This window comes from Perca flavescens, chromosome 2, assembly GCF_004354835.1.
Source record: "Perca flavescens isolate YP-PL-M2 chromosome 2, PFLA_1.0, whole genome shotgun sequence".
Taxonomy (NCBI): Eukaryota; Metazoa; Chordata; class Actinopteri; order Perciformes; family Percidae; genus Perca; species Perca flavescens.
In genome coordinates this window covers 15,183,463-15,200,831 of record NC_041332.1, presented here as the reverse complement: position 1 = coordinate 15,200,831, position 17,369 = coordinate 15,183,463, and the positions used below count along the sequence as shown (strand labels likewise).

Here is a 17,369-nt window from a genome sequence, read left to right as displayed (position 1 = left end):
TAAAATAAACATCTAAATGAAGATGCCATCAATCACTTTTTTTTTCTTCTAAAGTGCATCAACTGATTTTTTGGGCCATTTGGGGGCTGCGGAAACAAGCAGTAAACACAAAACATATCAACTTTTAAGTTGATCTGGCGTCAGGAGTTAGGTTTCTGACCACTTGGCGAATGTAAGTCCAATATTCCCTCTCCTTTCATCTCCATGTTTGGTCTCCACCAACTCCTCAGATAAAATGTCTGTCTCTTTAGCTGCTAAATGCTCCACTATGTTCACCAGCTAGTCGCTAACTGTGTCGGTCAGTATGGAATGCCGTTTTATTCAATATTAAATAAAGGAATAAATAATAAATAAATTAATAAATACATGATTAAATTAATAAATATGCCTTTGAAATACATCATGAAATAAATAAATGAGGCAATAAATACACATGATGTATTTCAAAGGCATATTTATTTATTTATTCATGTATTTATTAATTTATTCCTTGATTTAATATTAAATAAAATGGCATTCCATAGGTCTGCTGGTTGGTGCTAAGCAGGTAGTGTACAGTGGATGTTGAGGAGAACGGCTAAACTACACCAACACATTAACTTTGCGGTCCATAAAACCAAAACAATGAGCTAAAAGAGGCTGAAACAATCCATAGAGCTGAAGGGAACTAGACTGGGTTCATCACTACAAGTGACTTTTTTCACACTGCACACAGTCATTTGATCCATTGTCGATATAAAACTGTTAAATATAGCAGGTTTAAAGACTTGATTTGATCGACCATTAGGATATTATTGTTGGACTCTTAACATTTCTAAAATGACCTACAGTGGTCCTTTTCCCCAGTGTACATCAACAGAATACAGTAATGCACTGGCTGAATGTTTCATACGTGTGTTGTCTGACTGAACTTTTCTCATTCACAAACACACACACATTTGTATTAATGGAGTACGTTTTAATTATAATCTATCATTAAATATTACATACAAATTATACAGTGCATTGTCACAATACAATTCATGTCAGATCAGTACAGAAAGACGTTACTTCGTTGTTTACTTACACTTTACCTTCTTCACCAATCATTTAACTTATCAGTGGAAGAAGAAAATACTAGGGGAGCCAGACATACTTATCTCAGCTCAACAAACAGTGTGTGTGTGCCTCTGCATACTAACATCACCCCAGATGACTTTCAGATCCTGATCTAAACTGTAAAGAGGCGCAATGAGTAACTGTGAATCCAGTTCACATGACTTGTGTTCTCTGTGTAAACACCCATGAGAGCCCAGTTCCTAAATCTTGAAGACTTAACCACAATGAACACTTCTTATTTGTTTAAAAAATAAAATGCTGATCTTCACAAGTGGCACCACTGCTTTAACCAGGCCAGGGCTTTTATACTGCGTGGGAGGGAATATGCAGGTGAATATTAAAAAAGGCAGAGAGGTATGAAGAAGAAAAAAAACATGGAATGCAACACCTCCCATCCAAAAACAACGCATGAGAGGCTTTTGAACGGTGTGCATGTGTGTGGGCAAACATTACATGCACCCAGAAGTCCAAAAGAAAAGTCTGACACCGCACTGAAAATCTCTCTCTCTCGCAGGAAGGTCATTTAGGCGTTCATTCTTCAATGACATCTATGCAAGGCACAGAGGCAAACAAAAGAAAGATATGTTGTAAAATTCTTCCTCTTTTGGCCTCATCTCTCCACCCACTTACTCACTCTCTGTAACCAAAACATCAATAAGGAGAGGAGGGGAGGATGATGATTATTTCCATTTTCAGGACAAAAACCTGCGCTCTGAGATTCTGCCCCATCTTCCATCTTCACATCTACAATCTTCGCTCCTTTCCTGGCTCCGACTTCCTGCTGTCCCTCCTCTTCATCCTCATTGCATCGCTCCTACCACCAGGTGAAGAAGGGTCTTCTGCTCTGGAAACTCTGTGTGTAGGACTCACTGTTGGCTCTCTGAGGTGCTCTGGCTGTCTCGACAATTACTGGGGGCATCTGGACCAACTGCAGGGGTGTTTTACCGTCCTTGAGGGCTTGGCACAGGTTCAGGATCTTGGGATGAAAAAAAAAAAATGTTTAAAACAAAACACTTAGGTGAATTTATGCTTTAAATCAAAAAGATCCATGCTAGTAGGAACAGTTAGTTGCATGTCACACTGTCGAGAAGAGAGGGGAAAACTCACCTGCCCCCTCATTACGGCTACTTGTTTGTGAAACTGTCCTCTGTCGAAACCAGGGTCTTTCTGTGAGACACATATGTAGACAATATGTTATCCATCATGTTTACATCCAAAGGACCGAGTCATCCTCTTCTCCATTTTCCCGTTTCAATTTCCGCATCCGTTTCCACATTCTCACATTCCATTCGCTTACATAAATACCACTTCATTCTGAATAAAAATGTTGCTGAATCTTAGTCCCCTCTCCATACCTTAAATAATTCATACAAATCCTCTTCCAAGTCTTTGATAAAATTTGGGTCGGAGAGTTTGGGCAGGACCAGCTCTCTGACTTCCTGGGAAAAAGGAACTTTGGCCTGGGAAAGCCACGCCCAGTAGAATGGGTCTGTTGATTGGAAAATGAAACGGAGTTGTAATGATTATGTACACTGCTTGTAAAGAGCTGGAGAGTTAATGATACAGTGACAAAATAGCTTTAAAGAGACTTTGGATGCAATCGTGATGGGACCAAAACAAGAGCAATAAAATAGATAAATATAGGTAATGAAGAAATATATGAGATACGTTCAATGGCAGACTGTTGATTTTTTTTTTTTTTAAAGAATGAATTGCATCCTGCCAAGGGGTGAGCAGTGATTGGTTAAAGACAATGTCATTGTAGGTGCTTACAGGCTCTCCAGGAGTCAGGGTGTTTGAGGGGGAAGGCGAGGCCGTTGTCTATAGCTGCCAGCTTGATGATGGGATCCTTTACTACCACCCAGTCTGTGTCCTACAGAGATAAATATATAGGTATAAAATAAACACATATTCAGCCATTGGGGTCAGCATTTCAGACAATGGCCAATCAGACTCTTAACTGTGTCTTTGTTTCCTCACCCTGTTCCCACCAGTGTCCATGGGACAGTCATACTTCAGCAACCAGTTGTCATTTCCCCTGTCTAGAATACCAAAACATAAAGAAGACTAAAATTCAAACAGAGCTAATAACCAGAGAAAAGCTGCCATGGAGGAATTCAAGACTGTTGTTGACTGTATGACAAGATCTTAATAACAATATCTATTCTATAAAAGATATTTCATTATAATGATGAGCCAGCTCTGACAGTGCTGAGCAGAGTGACTACATGCCTGTGTTCCTGATGATGTAATCTAGGACTACGAGCCGCTCAAACTGCAGCTGGAGCTGACGGTTAGTGTTCTCAGGCAGAGGCTCCGCTTCAAACCTCCGCAGCCAGAAATCGGCATCCTTGTATCCATCAACGAAGAGCTGAAAGGAGCCAACCTGGTGGAATAGCAACATATTTCAGCAGCGCACATGAATTCTGTAGATGTTTGGGTAATTTTGTTTGACATTGCACTTAATGTACTGAACTGAGTTTAAGGAAAAATCCCCCTTAAACTCCCCACACAAAATGACTTGGTCTTTTTTTTTGCTTGGGGAATGGCGATATACTTTTTTTTTATTGAAAGCCCCGGATCACTGGATGAATTTGATCACTAATACACACAAATCAATCACTGAAAGCAATCACCTGTGTAATACAACAATTCATCACCTTGGGTGGCAGTCCAATCCTGTGGAAGCGCTGGCCCACTTTAGGTACCTTCTCTAGGGCTAGCCTCTTTCCTCGAGACTTCACCCTGTCTATGGCACTGTAGTTGAATGTTTCACTAGCCAGGTACACCACCTGGAGTGCAAAAGATTGATTGAGAGAGGCAGTATTTGCCAAATGGTTTGTGGCTCTTGTAGTGGGGAGGCAGCACTGTGTGTGATCATACCTTGGTCCTGGGAACAATGTTGAGCTCCAGTTTCTGGTCGACCAGGCTGGCCCCGGCCTCTGAGAGGTAACCCTGGTTCAGGACCAAACAGTCGCGGCCAAAACAGCAGGGACAACACAGCTTCTGGAGCCACTTAGTCCACTTAGGGTTCAGCTGGCCATAGGGCTCTTCATTCTTAGGTTTGAACACGCCGATGATTTTCTGTGGAGGGAAGCAGAGTAGGGAAAATGAGAAGGAAAATCATGAAAACAGGCAGCATCCAAAGGGAGTTAAGAAAGGAAAGTTTAGGAATAGAGAAGAAAGGAAGGTTAGGTTGTGTATGAGACAAATTTAAGGACAATGTCCTCCCTGTAAACTTGAAGCATGCAGAGAGACAGTGGAGAGGTGGATTGTGCTGCAGGAGTGGTTTAAAATTACACTTCTGATACAGTGTACAATGTGTTACTATTAAAATCCACTGTTGCTGAAATGAATTGAAGCTTTCCACAGCCACCGTGCTCTGTAAAAAGTGGAGCTGCGAACTTTATTTAAAGCCAATAGGGAGTGTTTGATTTTGGGTGTCACTATAAAGTTGTATTTAAAAATCCCATATTGTGTAACACTTGTATGACACACACATACACAATAAACTTGGTCATTGACGAGAATATATCCTCACAGAGAGCTAGCACATGACTATTTAGCACAATGGTGATTAACTAAAGAAACTGAAGAGGTGGGGGGCAATGAAAAGCTCATGCAGCCTAGAATACTTTTTTTCTCTTTTCTAAGCCGTAAGTGAGTGAAGAAAGGGGCACATAGTGCCGATCAAAGTTTACCGTCATTAATCTGGCATGCTAGGATCAAAGGTAACCGTCATTAATCTGGCATTATAAAAGTCAGTAGACATCGATTCCCTGTTTTGTCTTGAATGTGTAGCAATTTGTAAAACACTTAGTCAAACAGAAAAATGAAATAGAGTGGTAATAAGTGCTGCAACAATCAGGCATTTGTGCTCGCTCAGCATCTTCTGTTTGATTAGACACTTAAGACTTCTTTGCCCAATTTTTGCAATACAGGGAAAAGCAAGATTTAGGATGATCTTTTCTTAAATTATTTTTTTTTTAAACTTTGTTGATTGTATTTCATTACTTTGAGTATTTACACTGTCAGTGTAAAATAAAGTTATATTCCATGAGGTCCTTATAAATCCCTCATAAGCAAACTTAAAGTTGAGCAAATAAAAAGCTAATAGTCTTTCAGTCCATTATACTGTTATAGGACACCACATTTAAGTTCTTTTCAAATCAGTTTTAATTGTATTTTTTGCTATATTTATGCCTCAAAATACACATATTCATATTATTTGTCAAAGTCCTCTGTCCTGCTTTTTTGTCTTATCCAGGGACACGGTTAAAGTCGAGGGTGACAAATCGAAGAAGAAATGCACCAAGAATGTCCATGCATTGATTCCCTGTTTTGTCTTGAATGTGTAGCAATTTGTGAAATACTTAGTCAAAAAGCAAATAGAGTGATAAGTGCTGCAACAAATCAGGCATTTCTGCTCCCTCAGCATCTTCTGTTTGATTAGACACTTAAGACTTCTTTGCCCAATTTTTGCAATACAGGGAAAAGTAAGACTTAGGATGATCTTTTCTTAAAATTATTATTTTTTAAACTTTGTTGATTGTATTTCATTACTTTGAGTATTAACACTGTCAGTGTAAAATAAAGTTATATTCTATTGTTCATTGTGTAAACTGGAGGTTCATGTTGTGTTGGCATGCATTTCAGCCTATTTGCCAAGTCATCACAGGCTAGTTGGAAGAGGGCCTTTCGTAGAAGCGACCAACACTTTTATCAAAACATCTTGCAGCCATTGGAACACACACACACACACACACACACACACACACACAGACACACACAGACACACACACACACACACACACACACACACACACACACACACACACACACACACACACACACACACACACACACACACAACTTCAGGTACCAAAGATCATTCATAAGACAGCTAAAGGCAACGTTAGCATGACAACTGTTGGTAATATAAGTTAGAAGAGTCTCTTCTTACCCCCTGTGAGTCTTTGACAAAATAGCTTCCACTGGATCCTTGGTAGATCCTCTCCGGGTAGATCCCCTCCTCTATGGCTCGCTCGGCCTTTCGGATGATCTCTCTGAACTCGGGATCCTCCGGAAACTCGTTCCTGTGCGGCTCCCGCGGCGAGCTCCCACGGTCCCGGTCCAGGAGCGGCTGTCTCTCCCGGCTGCGCCCCGGACTGCCTGCCGGGATACGCACCACCGAGCCCGGTGTGCTTCCAAACGCGCCCCGGGGGCTGGTGGGCTCTGTGGGATAGTAGCTGAAATCACCGGAGTCCCGAAGGGGAGAGACGAGCGGACTCGTCTCATCCATGATTTTGGAGGTGGACGAGGAGCTATTTTAACTCCTGTAGAAAGAGAAGAAAAAGAAAAGAGGACGAAATAGAAGAGGGAAAGTAAGTGGGACGATTGTTTTGTTGGCTAGTACTGACGCTGGCTAACAAGGAACAGAAAAAGAAAAATCAGGTGACTGTCAGCTTCCGGGAAGAGGCGGGACTCGTAGAGTGTTTTGATTTTTAACCAATCAGCGTTCAATCTAATCTCTAGCGTTGATTGGACACGACCATTTCGCCCAAGGAAGACACGTGAGAGCATGTTTTTTTTTTTTTTTTTTTTTTGTATTTGTCAGTACCATATATATATTTTTTTATTTAAATATTAAGATTTACAAACAAACATGGCTGCATAAAACTCGTTATAACAAAGTGGGATACAAGGAAAATATAGCCAGATGGAGCAGCACTTAATACAAACAGGAAATATACATGTAGTTTTAGTAACAAAAGTAAGGATGGTTATTAAGGGAAAAGAGACATTCAAACATTCAAACAAAGAGGAAAAAGTTGGGAAGTGTTTTAGGGTATCATATATGTTTTGTGCTTTAGGATTTTTCAGAGTTTTTAAGGATTTCAAGTACATTTTAAATTCATTTAAAAAAACAACAAATTTGGGAGAGGATTTCATAATTCTACATTTGTGAATAAAGAATTTAGCTAGACATACAATTGTATTAGTACAGAGCTCAACACCCTTGCTTTGCAATATCAATCCAAATGTTATATCGTCACAGGAGAAAGAGGTTGGGAATGAAGACATCTGTTGCTTAACCCATGTATGTCACACCAAAATGTCTGTATCACATTACATGAGAAAAACATATGGTCCATAGTTTCAACATTATTTTCACAGAATGTACATTTATTATCATCTATACCAAAGGGGGGTTAAAGCAAAATATTAAAATAACTATTCTTTTAACTTTATCTTTGACACTAGTCATTCCTCAATTAATTCTTTTAATTTGCATGTGTGTGTCCCAGACCAATGAGCATCTGACAAACGACTATTCTATTCACCCCTCCATTGGAAGATCAAAGGTCACAAACCATATCTGAACCTCTCTAAATGTATACTCAAGTGCCACTTCAGCATGGGGGGGGGGGGGACTATTGAAGGATGTTCAAACCACAATGTCTATGTTAAAAATCTAACGAGTAATACAGTCAGTGTCTGTAGCTGGGGAAGTCCAAGTCACAAATCCACGTCCTTATAAATCCCTCATGAGCAAACTTAAAGTTGAGCAAATAAAAAGCTAATAGTCTTCCAGTCCATTATACTGTTATAGGACACCACATTTAAGATGAAAATGTTGCATTCTAGTATATGTTTTCCACTTACTACGGTAATCATCATTCATGATATACTGTAGCCTATGTTTGTGTAACAAGGCAGATTTTCTAAATGATTCACAAAGGCAGTGCTGGGCGTGTGGACGTGCTGCTGTGCGCATCCTCCTGCCTCCCTCCTCCTCCGGCTCACACAGCTCGCCTTTTGATTGGTGGAAACCAGCAGGAAGAGCGCTCGTGTCGTGAGATCCGTCAAATTCGGACAGACCAGCCAACTCTATACTAGTACTGCTACGACAGATTATCCCTCCAGACTACCAAAAATACTGCGCCCGCTTCTTAGTAGCCGTCTTTGGGGTTGCGGCGAAATCAAGACAAATCTGCGGACCTTGCTGCCGCACTTTAAGAAGAGTCACTTACCCCACATTTCCCGGAAATACAGCGCAGAGGGCATCGGTGTGAGGATGGCTGCGTACAAACTGGTCCTGATCCGCCATGGAGAGAGCTGCTGGAACCAGGAAAACCGCTTCTGCGGCTGGTTCGACGCAGACCTGAGTGAGACCGGGGAGCATGAGGCAAAGAGAGGTGGACAGGCCTTAAAAGGTAGGCCTACCAGATAATGTCAGAGGGCCCAATCAGACTTCCTCTCGGTCATTGGATTAAGCCGTTGCAAGCATGCTTATGCAACTCTGGATGGGGAAACAGGTAGCCGGCGGCCCACTGCGACACAAGAAGAGCCAGCAGCAGGGGAGAGAGTGACTGTTTATTAGGCTGGATGGTTGCTGTCTTTGAAACTGTATAACGAACTAGGGAGGCTACGCGTTTCTAGGGCAATGTAGATGCTGACAATGGTTTGATCAGACTTGTGTCAGTCTGGCACAGATCACAGTTTCTGCTGGACCCGTTTTCCCCGGAGCCCGTGATGGTTCCACACATCAGTCAAGACAGTCTGGCAGCCGCTATTATTTGTTCCTTATTTTAGGATCTCCTGACCTCAACCATTTTCAGTAGAAATAGTAGAATATATTGCAAGAGAAATATAGAGAATCATTCAGATTTTTCTTTTTAATAAATTACAGTTTGGCCATGTTAGGCCATATACTGACCGATATGACTGATATGATGATTTTACTGGAATGTAGGAACATTTTGAAATGTACAGCCCCAACACATACTAATTTGGATGTAACAAATAGTGAACAAGCCAGCAGATTCTACCATAACTTGACTGTTAGGAGACAACTCTAAATTTTGTCATCTGATAATATTCATTCAATCTGTCATTCAGAAGGAATAATGAAGTGCAAAGCCAGACTGTGGAGCAAAGATGCCTTCGTTATCAGTATAGATAACTGCTATTTACTGAGTGAGATTTTGCCATTCACCGTGCTGGACTTTGCAGGGTTACGTGGAGGGGAAACTGTAAAGGCCAGGACAGTTTTATTTGACATATTTCTTTTTGTGTGGCACACACTCCGGTTGGTTTTCTATGACTCAAAAATTCTCTGCAGGCACATGCTGCAGAGCCTACAGCCTGCCAGTGTCCCATGGGATAGCACTGCCCCTGACTAAGCAAAAGCAAATGTTTTGAGAGAGAGAGACAATAAACGATGCATAATTCCTCTAACAAAAACAAATTGTATGTTGCCTTGCACTTTTATAAGTATACATAAACCTCTCTCTTTGTCTCACATGCCAACGAATATTCACATTTACCGTCTTTTTCATGTCCTGTCTCCTATTCACCTCAGATGCTGGCTATGAATTTGATATTTGCTACACCTCAGTCCTAAAGAGGGCCATCCGCACCCTGTGGTTTGTTCTGGACAGCATCGACCAGATGTGGCTGCCCGTCCACCGGACCTGGCGCCTGAATGAGCGCCACTACGGGGGCCTGACTGGGCTGAACAAGGCTGAAACGGCAGCTAAACACGGAGAAGCCCAGGTCAAGATCTGGAGGCGCTCTTTTGACATTCCTCCCCCATCCATGGATGAAGGGCATGACTTCTATCAGAGCATCAGCAAGGTGACACCACAGGAACACATTGTCTCCTTCTCTTTGACAAATGAAGACCTCTTTATTACATCAGTGAAAGGCCACACCGCCAAAACACAATTGACAACATTAACTCCCTCTTTTGTTGTAGGACCGGCGTTATGCCGACCTGACAGAGGACCAGCTTCCCAGCTGTGAGAGTCTCAAGGACACCATCGCCAGGGCTCTGCCCTTCTGGAACGAAGAGATCGTTCCACAGATCAAAGAGGGAAAGAGGGTGCTGATTGCTGCCCATGGCAACAGTCTCCGGGGCATTGTCAAGCATCTTGAGGGTAAGAGACAGAGCGGAGACTTTTTAGTTGCTGCCCAGTGCCAAAAGTGTTTATCACCTGTTACATTCTGGAAAGTTTCCTTTCAATATTGTTTAAAAAATGGAATTAATAATAATAATAATAATAATTAAACAATTCATTATTTTACTATTTTACAAAATCATTGTTTACAGATGCTGAATTTATTGAATGAAATTTTACTAAACTAAACTGGGAGAGGCCTATGTGTTTTTTATGGGTCTATGGGATTCATAGGTGATTTATCTCAGAGAGTATTTCTAGTTGTTGTGGACACAGTATTACATTACACCAATTAAAAAAAATAATAATTATTTATATATATGTATGTATGTATGTATGTATGTCAAATTTTCTAATTCTACTAATGCTTTAACTTAGAGTTACATGTCCATCTAAGTGTTGAAAAGGCTAAAATAAATGTGTCTCAGGGACACTTTAAAATGAAACTTTCTTGTCTCAGTCTGATCAGCTGTATGAAATGCATATCCATCCAAGCTCTGCATGTCTGTTACTGTTTTCCCAGGTATGTCAGAGGAGGCCATCATGGAGCTGAACCTGCCCACAGGTATCCCCATTGTGTATGAGCTGGACAAGAACCTGAAGCCTTTAGGACCCATGCAGTTTCTGGGAGATGAGGAGACCGTTAAGAAGGCAATGGAAGCTGTGGCTGCTCAGGGCAAAGCCAAAAAATAGAATCTCCTCCCCTCCCCCTCCATAGATGAGCTAGAGTATACATTGCCCATGTGCTGTTCAGTTATCAAGTTAATAGAAGGTAAATTACTGTCACTGTCATCACAGACTTGCGTACACAGACACACAACGTGCACCTTATTTTTATTGATTTGATTGGTCTTTACTTTGTGACATGCCGAAACATACATGCCATTTATAACACAATGGATATCAGCTGTAATATGGTTTAAGCACTGACCAAAATGCAAAATTCGGGACCAGTGGATAGGACCTAATATAAACTTACCCTGCAGTCATCCCAGGTATTCCTTCCCATTTCTGAACCATGTAGGACTGCTAAGTGGGAGCAGTGTAACTTACAAATAAACACTGGCTGTTGTTAAAAAGGCAATTGATATGCACTGCTGATTTTTTTTGCTGTGGCATTGTGAGAAAAATAATAAATGTTGTGAGCCATTATGTGATGAAATCTGGTATCATTGTCTGACGTAGTCTTCCAGCATTAATGTCCACTCTGTCCTTATGAATCCTATGGTTATGGAGAAATTGGTTTGGTGTAGTCTCTCATTTATAACGGTTGGTTTATAATGGTTATAGTGGTTTTAGGTTATTTATTATTAGGTCCTAAAGCACACAAAAGCCTTTTACACTATTTAAATATTTAATGCATAACTTTTTAATATTAATGATGTCTGTTACATTTAACTATCAGCTCAAACAAAACTCTCTTTGTATTTCTCAGTATGGCTATGTTCAGAAACTAGTGTCGTCCAGCGACTTTTGCGCACAGAAACTCAAGTGAAGATAATGGCCTCTTCTGAAGAGTCCATGTTTTTTTTAATCCTCCTTGGCTACTAGCAACTGTGTGGAGGAGGGATGGGGGGTGCGCGATCACAGAAGGCTTGCATCATGTAGATGCCCCCAAAGGGAAATTTTTTTTTGTTCATCTCACTTAAATTTTATTGCTACAAAATGGGATTGTCAAGCAGACAAACTGACCAAGACATATATAATAATAGATCGATACTTGGTGTCTGTGTATCGATACAGTATTGCCACAAAAGATATTGCAATACTATGCTGTATCGATTTTTTCCCCCACCCTTACCATATACACTGACAGCTACAAATAAAAGAAAGATGCATTTAAATGCTAAATAACATCACTAGCTAATCAAATCAGAAAGTAAGATTGTAAAGCATAATAAAAAACAATATCACTAGATTATTAAAATGATTTAGTACATACTGACAAATACCATCATCCTAAACCCATCCTAAATAAACATAGCTTTTACTCATTTAATAATTGTCAATAATAACACATTATGTTTTATATGTGGTTGTTGTTGTAGAAGAAGACAATTGTACATATTAAACCTATTCAATTCATTTATGTAGATCGGATGTGGATGCATTGGATTAGACCCATGGATGTAGATGAGACCTGCATGCGGAGCCCCGTTCATTCTCTATGAGAGTTGCTCTGTGGCGCATCCGCCACATGGATGTATTCAAAGAGATAGACATGTTTGACTCAACAAACATGGCGGACCGAGCCGTCCTTCTTTCCTTCCGCTCAGCGTGCGACCGGCCAATCAGATTTGACTCGAGCCCTTCGTCACAGCCAATCGGCTGAGGATCTGCTCTTCTCGAAAACATGTCACCCATGAAGCTGTGTGTTCCAGGTGAGATCCCGTAAAATTGCAATTACTGTCACTGAAGATGTAGTTAAATCAAACTTTAGACCGTTTTGTCGTTCTGTTGGCTTTTGTGGATGTCGCTGTGTTTCTATAAATTATAGTTACTCTGCAGTCCGACGGTGTAAAACACTTAACTATTTCCAGCTGCCATGCGTAGTGTGGGCTTGGGCTTCTAGCACAGTTAACGTTACATTCCGCTTCTTCTAAATGTATGGCTAGCTGTAATATGTGAGTGTAATAGAACAAACGCAACTTGCTGCTGGGTTCAGCGCACATTATTACAGCGCGCTGTGCTCAAAGTTTAGCGCTTTGCTCGACGCAGTGAAATGCCGTCGTGGCGCGGCGCAAGCCATTGGAAATAATTGGTTTCAGAGCTCAGCGGTTCCGTTGAGTTGAGCGCTATTATATCAACATTTTTTATGGTAAATATCTTTACGTTACTGTACTCTTGCAGGGCTGTGGCTCTTAACTTTTACTTCCCACGGCATGTTTCATCTCCTGCCCTGCCCACTGCCTCAGGCAGGATAGCAGCATTCCTCTCTCACTTGTTTTGACTTACCCATGTGAGATCCACTGTTATAGGTGGCAGTAGGGAATGTAAACTAAAAGAATTTAAACCGAGCAATAATGTAAGGTCTGATAGTGACCTTTTCGATGTGTTAAAGTTGAATGTAAATACCAGTTCTTGAAAGTATAGTAGCCTGGGGTGCTGCTGTCAGTTGTCTTAGGCACGATTAGTATTTTCATGTCATGGTAATGCCAAGGTTAAATGGTTCAAAGGGACCGGATAAGTGATTCTAGAGCAAGAATTGTTCAGGACGAGTTAAAAGTCTGTGAATGCAGAAAATGGTTATGCCAAAGTAGTAGTTCAACCACATCCTGATGTTACTTGTCTTGTGATCAGTTCAGGTAGCCGATGACACATGAAATAACAGCCACACTTGTGAAATGGTTGGCATTTGCTTTGTGAAAAAGTGCCTCCGGTCGTTTACTTCAACAGCTAATGTTTTATCTTAAAAAAAAGTGTATAATTGTATTCAGTTTTTAGCAGAGATGATCACCTCCACTACAAAAATACTGTACAACTTTTCTCCAACAGTACTGTCTGTCTCAATGTTTTCCCCTTCTTCCAGGTGACAAGCTATGCAGCGTAGAAGACTGTATTCCCGGCACAGGAGTATATCTTCGGCACGGCTACATTTACTCTTCCCTAGCAGGCTACGTGCTCAAGAAAAACGAGGGAGAGGAGGTGAGGGGTGTGGGTAGGTGAGGTGGAGAAAGCTGCACAAACAATAAGGCGGAGTAAAGGGATTGCGCAACATTGGTGTGCATGTGACTGAACTGAAATTGTGTGTGTGTGTGTGTGTGTGTGTGTGTGTGTGTGTGTGTGTGTGTGTGTGTGTGTGTGTGTGTAAATATGCAGAGTAATTAGTGACCCACAATTTTTCACAACTTTTGAAGTTGAATCATAAAAACTAAACTGGTTTTGTGTAACCTGTTTGTGCATTGAAACATGAGCTTTTTGTCTTTTCTAGTTACCAGTGATCTCAGTGGTCAGAGAAACAGAAACGCAACTACTACCCGATGTAGGAGCAATCGTCACCTGTAAGGTATGCAATGGAATCCAATACTATATTTCGATGATCTGATACACTGGTCCTGCACAGTTTAGATTTCGACCGTTTGGTTTGTCTCGAGCCTCCCTGTTCTTTGCTTGGACAGGTGACCAGTATCAACCCCAGGTTCGCAAAGGTCCACATCCTTTATGTAGGCTCAACACCGCTGAAGGACCGCTTCAGAGGAACAATCAGGTAACCCCGGAAACTGTCTCCAATAGTTAAACAATGTGTTGTGTCATACTTCCCTGTGTCATTCACAAAACTGAGCCCACTCTCTCTGACTCTCCAGAAAAGAAGATGTGCGTGCAACAGAGAAAGACAAGGTGTGTTTGAATCCATGTAATCAGATCATCATATGTTTACTCATAAATCTAAGATGGCATGCCTAGCGTAAAGCTTTTGCTTTTATTGTTATAGGTGGAAATATACAAAAGCTTCAGACCTGGCGACATCGTCTTGGCGAAAGTGGTATCCTTCCCCTGCCCGTGGGTCTAACACAAATAAATAGTGAAAGATGAAATTATTCAGCACATGAATCGCTTGCCTTTTTTACCTAAACCCAGAATGATTCGGGTATCGTAAACGAAATCACCTCCAAACAACAAAGTCATGGGCTGCATCTCATAACCCTTAAATTGCCTCCTCGACTCCTCCACTTGCCTCCCTTCCTCGCATCTTAGTCCCTCCCACGAGGAGGCCCGGGAGAGACGCGAGGAAATCATCGGAGGAAAGAGGCAACGAGCAAATGTGTTTTAGAGGGATGAGACGTCCTTTCCTCTAAAGCGTCACATGAATCCGTCAGCTGTTTGGGCGGAGTTAGCTACTCCTTCAGCTGCACGGCTTCCGGGAAGGCTGCTCTCGTGTATCCTCTCCTATAGCTCCTCGATGATCCCTCCTAGGAGTCGAGGAGCTATCAAATAAGGGTTAGAAGATGCAGCCCCTGTCTGCACAGTGAACATGATTTAACTCATACAACACTATGTCCAAAACGGTCCTTCATCTAAGGAAGACAAATCTTGCTCTAGAAGAGCTATCAAATAAGGGTTATGAGATGCAGCCATGTTCCCTGTCATGATCTCTGGGAGCGTGACAAATGCACATATTCACTTGTTACTTTTACAATGCCTTTGGATATTCCTTATGAGTGAATTCAAAGAACAGTTGCCACTTCAATAGTGTGGATGTATGCTGTTTACCTCTGTATCTATAACCCTTAACCTGTGATGTCAGATTTCCCTCGGTGACGTGCAGTCTAACTACCTGTTGACAACAGCAGAGAATGAACTGGGTGTGGTGGTGGCACACAGTGAAGCAGGTAACTCTCAATGCTCAATAACACAGTTTATTTATTTTTGTATATAAAACTTTGAAACGCAGGAGGGTTCCAGCACTGCACAGACTGATAGTATCCTGTTTAAACACAAGGTGGGGCAAGAGCTACTGCCCAGATAACTGCAGACAGGTATTGTCACTTTGGACAGTAGATAGCCATTTGCATAGTGAGCCATTATTATCAAGCATTTGCTGTAGTGTTGTTGCCGTTTGGCAGAGTTTTAGAATAGTGCCAATCTAGTCATCTCTGAACCAGTAACAAAGCATTTCTTGTGTAGCATTGTGAGAGAGACATGATGCAGTTACAGCGCTTTCAATTCAATTATTTTGCCCCTCTGAGAGCAATAAAAGTGACGACACTCAAAAATTATTATTAAAATGTATTGCTTACAGAAATTCTGCACAATGAGCACCAAATGAATCCCATCTTAACCTTGTACATTGACGAAATTGTTTCTCTTTCAGGTTGCACGCTCCAGAGCGTAATGAGTGTTTTTATAATTGTGGTTTCAAATAAATCTTCAGGTTTTAGAATGTTTGTTGTGCTGTTATAAGTGTGATGATACAATATGTTGACTTTTTGTCTCAGGTTATCACCTTTTCTTTTGTGTATCAGGTGTCCAGATGGTTCCCATCAGCTGGTGTGAGATGCAGTGCCCACGGACGCACAGCAAAGAGTTTCGCAAAGTGGCCCGCGTGCAGCCGGAGTACCTGCAGGCATGAGACAACTTCTATCTTTCACAAGGAACACACAGCTTCCCCTCCATCTTTCACTCACTGTCATCAAGTAGCCTCCCAACTCTTGTTTCAGATGTGTTCTGAGAGACTAGACGACGAGCATATTGTTGGCTACCTCTGCTTTCATGTCTCTTTTAAATAGCTCTCCCTCTGCACATTGTGTCATCATCTGATTGTGCCAGCTTGAAAATACTGAAACCGGGTCAGACCAAACTGTCAGCACATATTCTAAACAATTTCGCAACAATGTTTAATCAAAGTGAGTGAATGTGCCAACAACTTGGCTTTTTGAAGTTGCCTTTCAATTGCCTGACGGCAACCTGATTAGAACTGTCTGACTCCGTTCACTCAGGATGTTACATGGCAGCTGCCGAGCTTTCTAAGCTGAAAGCATAGAAGAATTTTGCACCTAGTCAAAAAAGGCCTTTTTCACAGATGCAGGATACACTCAAGTTTTGCTATTAAGTATAATGGCCTTATCATTATTACCTGAAGGATGAAGCAGTTGTTGCATGTTGCTGGATGCATAAACACCCAGACTGCATTTTGTAACCAGAGAGATTTAAAGGGCAGTGGCTGTAGTATTGGTTTGAGATAATGAGGACTCGACCAGAAATGCTGCACTTTAAACTTCTTATGCATGTCATGTATGCAACAAATTTTTTTTTTTGTCCATAAAAGTGATAAAACGATCTCCTCGGGCTCTTTTGTCCTTACTCCTTTCCGACCCTTCCAGTTTCAAGAAAACTGTTGGACAAATGTTGTCCACACAGCAGTTTAAAAGGAGACTGAATGAGATTTAGAGCCTAATGTTCAATCAGAATTACAACACAGCTATCAATGTGTGGAATATTGAAGTTTAACATATGATAGTCTAGATATTTCTTCTCTAGCACATTGTCAACGTTAAATGATTACAACAGGCAAGCAGAAATGTTTTCATTTTATCTTTTGAAGTAAAGTCTACTTTGATTCCTCCTTAACTTTACATTCATTTATCTGCAAGATCAAAATAAAATGACTATTAAAGCAATCAATGTGTCTTATTACCCAGACTGGTTTAAGGGTAGGGCTGAACTATTAATTGCATTTTTTTCCTAATTTCCTAATCGCAAAGGCTGCAATTTGGTCATGTGACTCGCAAAAGCAAATCAGTCTGCACTCCGCAGAGAAAACATCAACTTAAGTTGTAGTTTAAAACTTTTACAGCCATTTTAATGAAA

General features: G+C 41.1%; 3 protein-coding genes across 3 annotated transcripts; 2 read left to right on the top strand and 1 right to left on the bottom strand.

Annotated features, from left to right (window-relative positions):
- Nucleotides 1–937: 937 nt before the first annotated feature.
- On the bottom strand, nt 938–6,595 carry pi4k2a (phosphatidylinositol 4-kinase type 2 alpha). The gene is made up of 9 exons (XM_028597694.1): nt 6,062–6,595; nt 3,982–4,182; nt 3,759–3,890; nt 3,331–3,484; nt 3,079–3,140; nt 2,872–2,971; nt 2,454–2,587; nt 2,206–2,265; nt 938–2,074 (listed from the first exon to the last, which is right to left on the bottom strand). Exons 1-9 carry the CDS (start codon nt 6,398–6,400, stop codon nt 1,913–1,915), a joined length of 1,344 nt encoding a protein of 447 aa, XP_028453495.1. The 5' UTR covers nt 6,401–6,595; the 3' UTR covers nt 938–1,912.
- Nucleotides 6,596–7,893: 1,298 nt separating this feature from the next.
- On the top strand, nt 7,894–11,218 carry pgam1b (phosphoglycerate mutase 1b). Its single transcript, XM_028598190.1, has 4 exons — nt 7,894–8,315; nt 9,464–9,738; nt 9,860–10,040; nt 10,585–11,218. The coding sequence occupies exons 1-4, from the start codon at nt 8,177–8,179 to the stop codon at nt 10,752–10,754; spliced, it is 765 nt and encodes a 254-aa protein (XP_028453991.1). The 5' UTR covers nt 7,894–8,176; the 3' UTR covers nt 10,755–11,218.
- A 1,117-nt stretch (nt 11,219–12,335) lies between these two features.
- On the top strand, nt 12,336–16,893 carry exosc1 (exosome component 1). The gene is made up of 8 exons (XM_028598870.1): nt 12,336–12,442; nt 13,591–13,706; nt 13,993–14,067; nt 14,180–14,268; nt 14,366–14,399; nt 14,494–14,544; nt 15,307–15,391; nt 16,025–16,893. The coding sequence occupies exons 1-8, from the start codon at nt 12,415–12,417 to the stop codon at nt 16,129–16,131; spliced, it is 585 nt and encodes a 194-aa protein (XP_028454671.1). The 5' UTR covers nt 12,336–12,414; the 3' UTR covers nt 16,132–16,893.
- Nucleotides 16,894–17,369: the final 476 nt, after the last annotated feature.

Excerpts from the sequence above, each read along its gene's own strand:
- pi4k2a (XM_028597694.1), bottom strand. The coding sequence starts at position 6,400 with ATGGATGAGACGAGTCCGCTCGTCTCTCCCCTTCGGGACTCCGGTGAT. Across the intron at positions 3,891-3,981 it reads ACATTGTTCCCAGGACCAAG|GTGGTGTACCTGGCTAGTGA; the intron begins GTATGATCACAC and ends TTTGCACTCCAG. Across the intron at positions 2,588-2,871 it reads CCCTGACTCCTGGAGAGCCT|ACCCATTCTACTGGGCGTGG; the intron begins GTAAGCACCTAC and ends TCCAATCAACAG.
- exosc1 (XM_028598870.1), top strand. The coding sequence starts at position 12,415 with ATGTCACCCATGAAGCTGTGTGTTCCAG. Across the intron at positions 14,068-14,179 it reads GAGCAATCGTCACCTGTAAG|GTGACCAGTATCAACCCCAG; the intron begins GTATGCAATGGA and ends TTGCTTGGACAG. Across the intron at positions 14,545-15,306 it reads ACATCGTCTTGGCGAAAGTG|ATTTCCCTCGGTGACGTGCA; the intron begins GTATCCTTCCCC and ends CTGTGATGTCAG.
- pgam1b (XM_028598190.1), top strand. The coding sequence starts at position 8,177 with ATGGCTGCGTACAAACTGGTCCTGATCCGCCATGGAGAGAGCTGCTGG. Across the intron at positions 8,316-9,463 it reads AGGTGGACAGGCCTTAAAAG|ATGCTGGCTATGAATTTGAT; the intron begins GTAGGCCTACCA and ends TATTCACCTCAG. Across the intron at positions 9,739-9,859 it reads TCTATCAGAGCATCAGCAAG|GACCGGCGTTATGCCGACCT; the intron begins GTGACACCACAG and ends CTTTTGTTGTAG.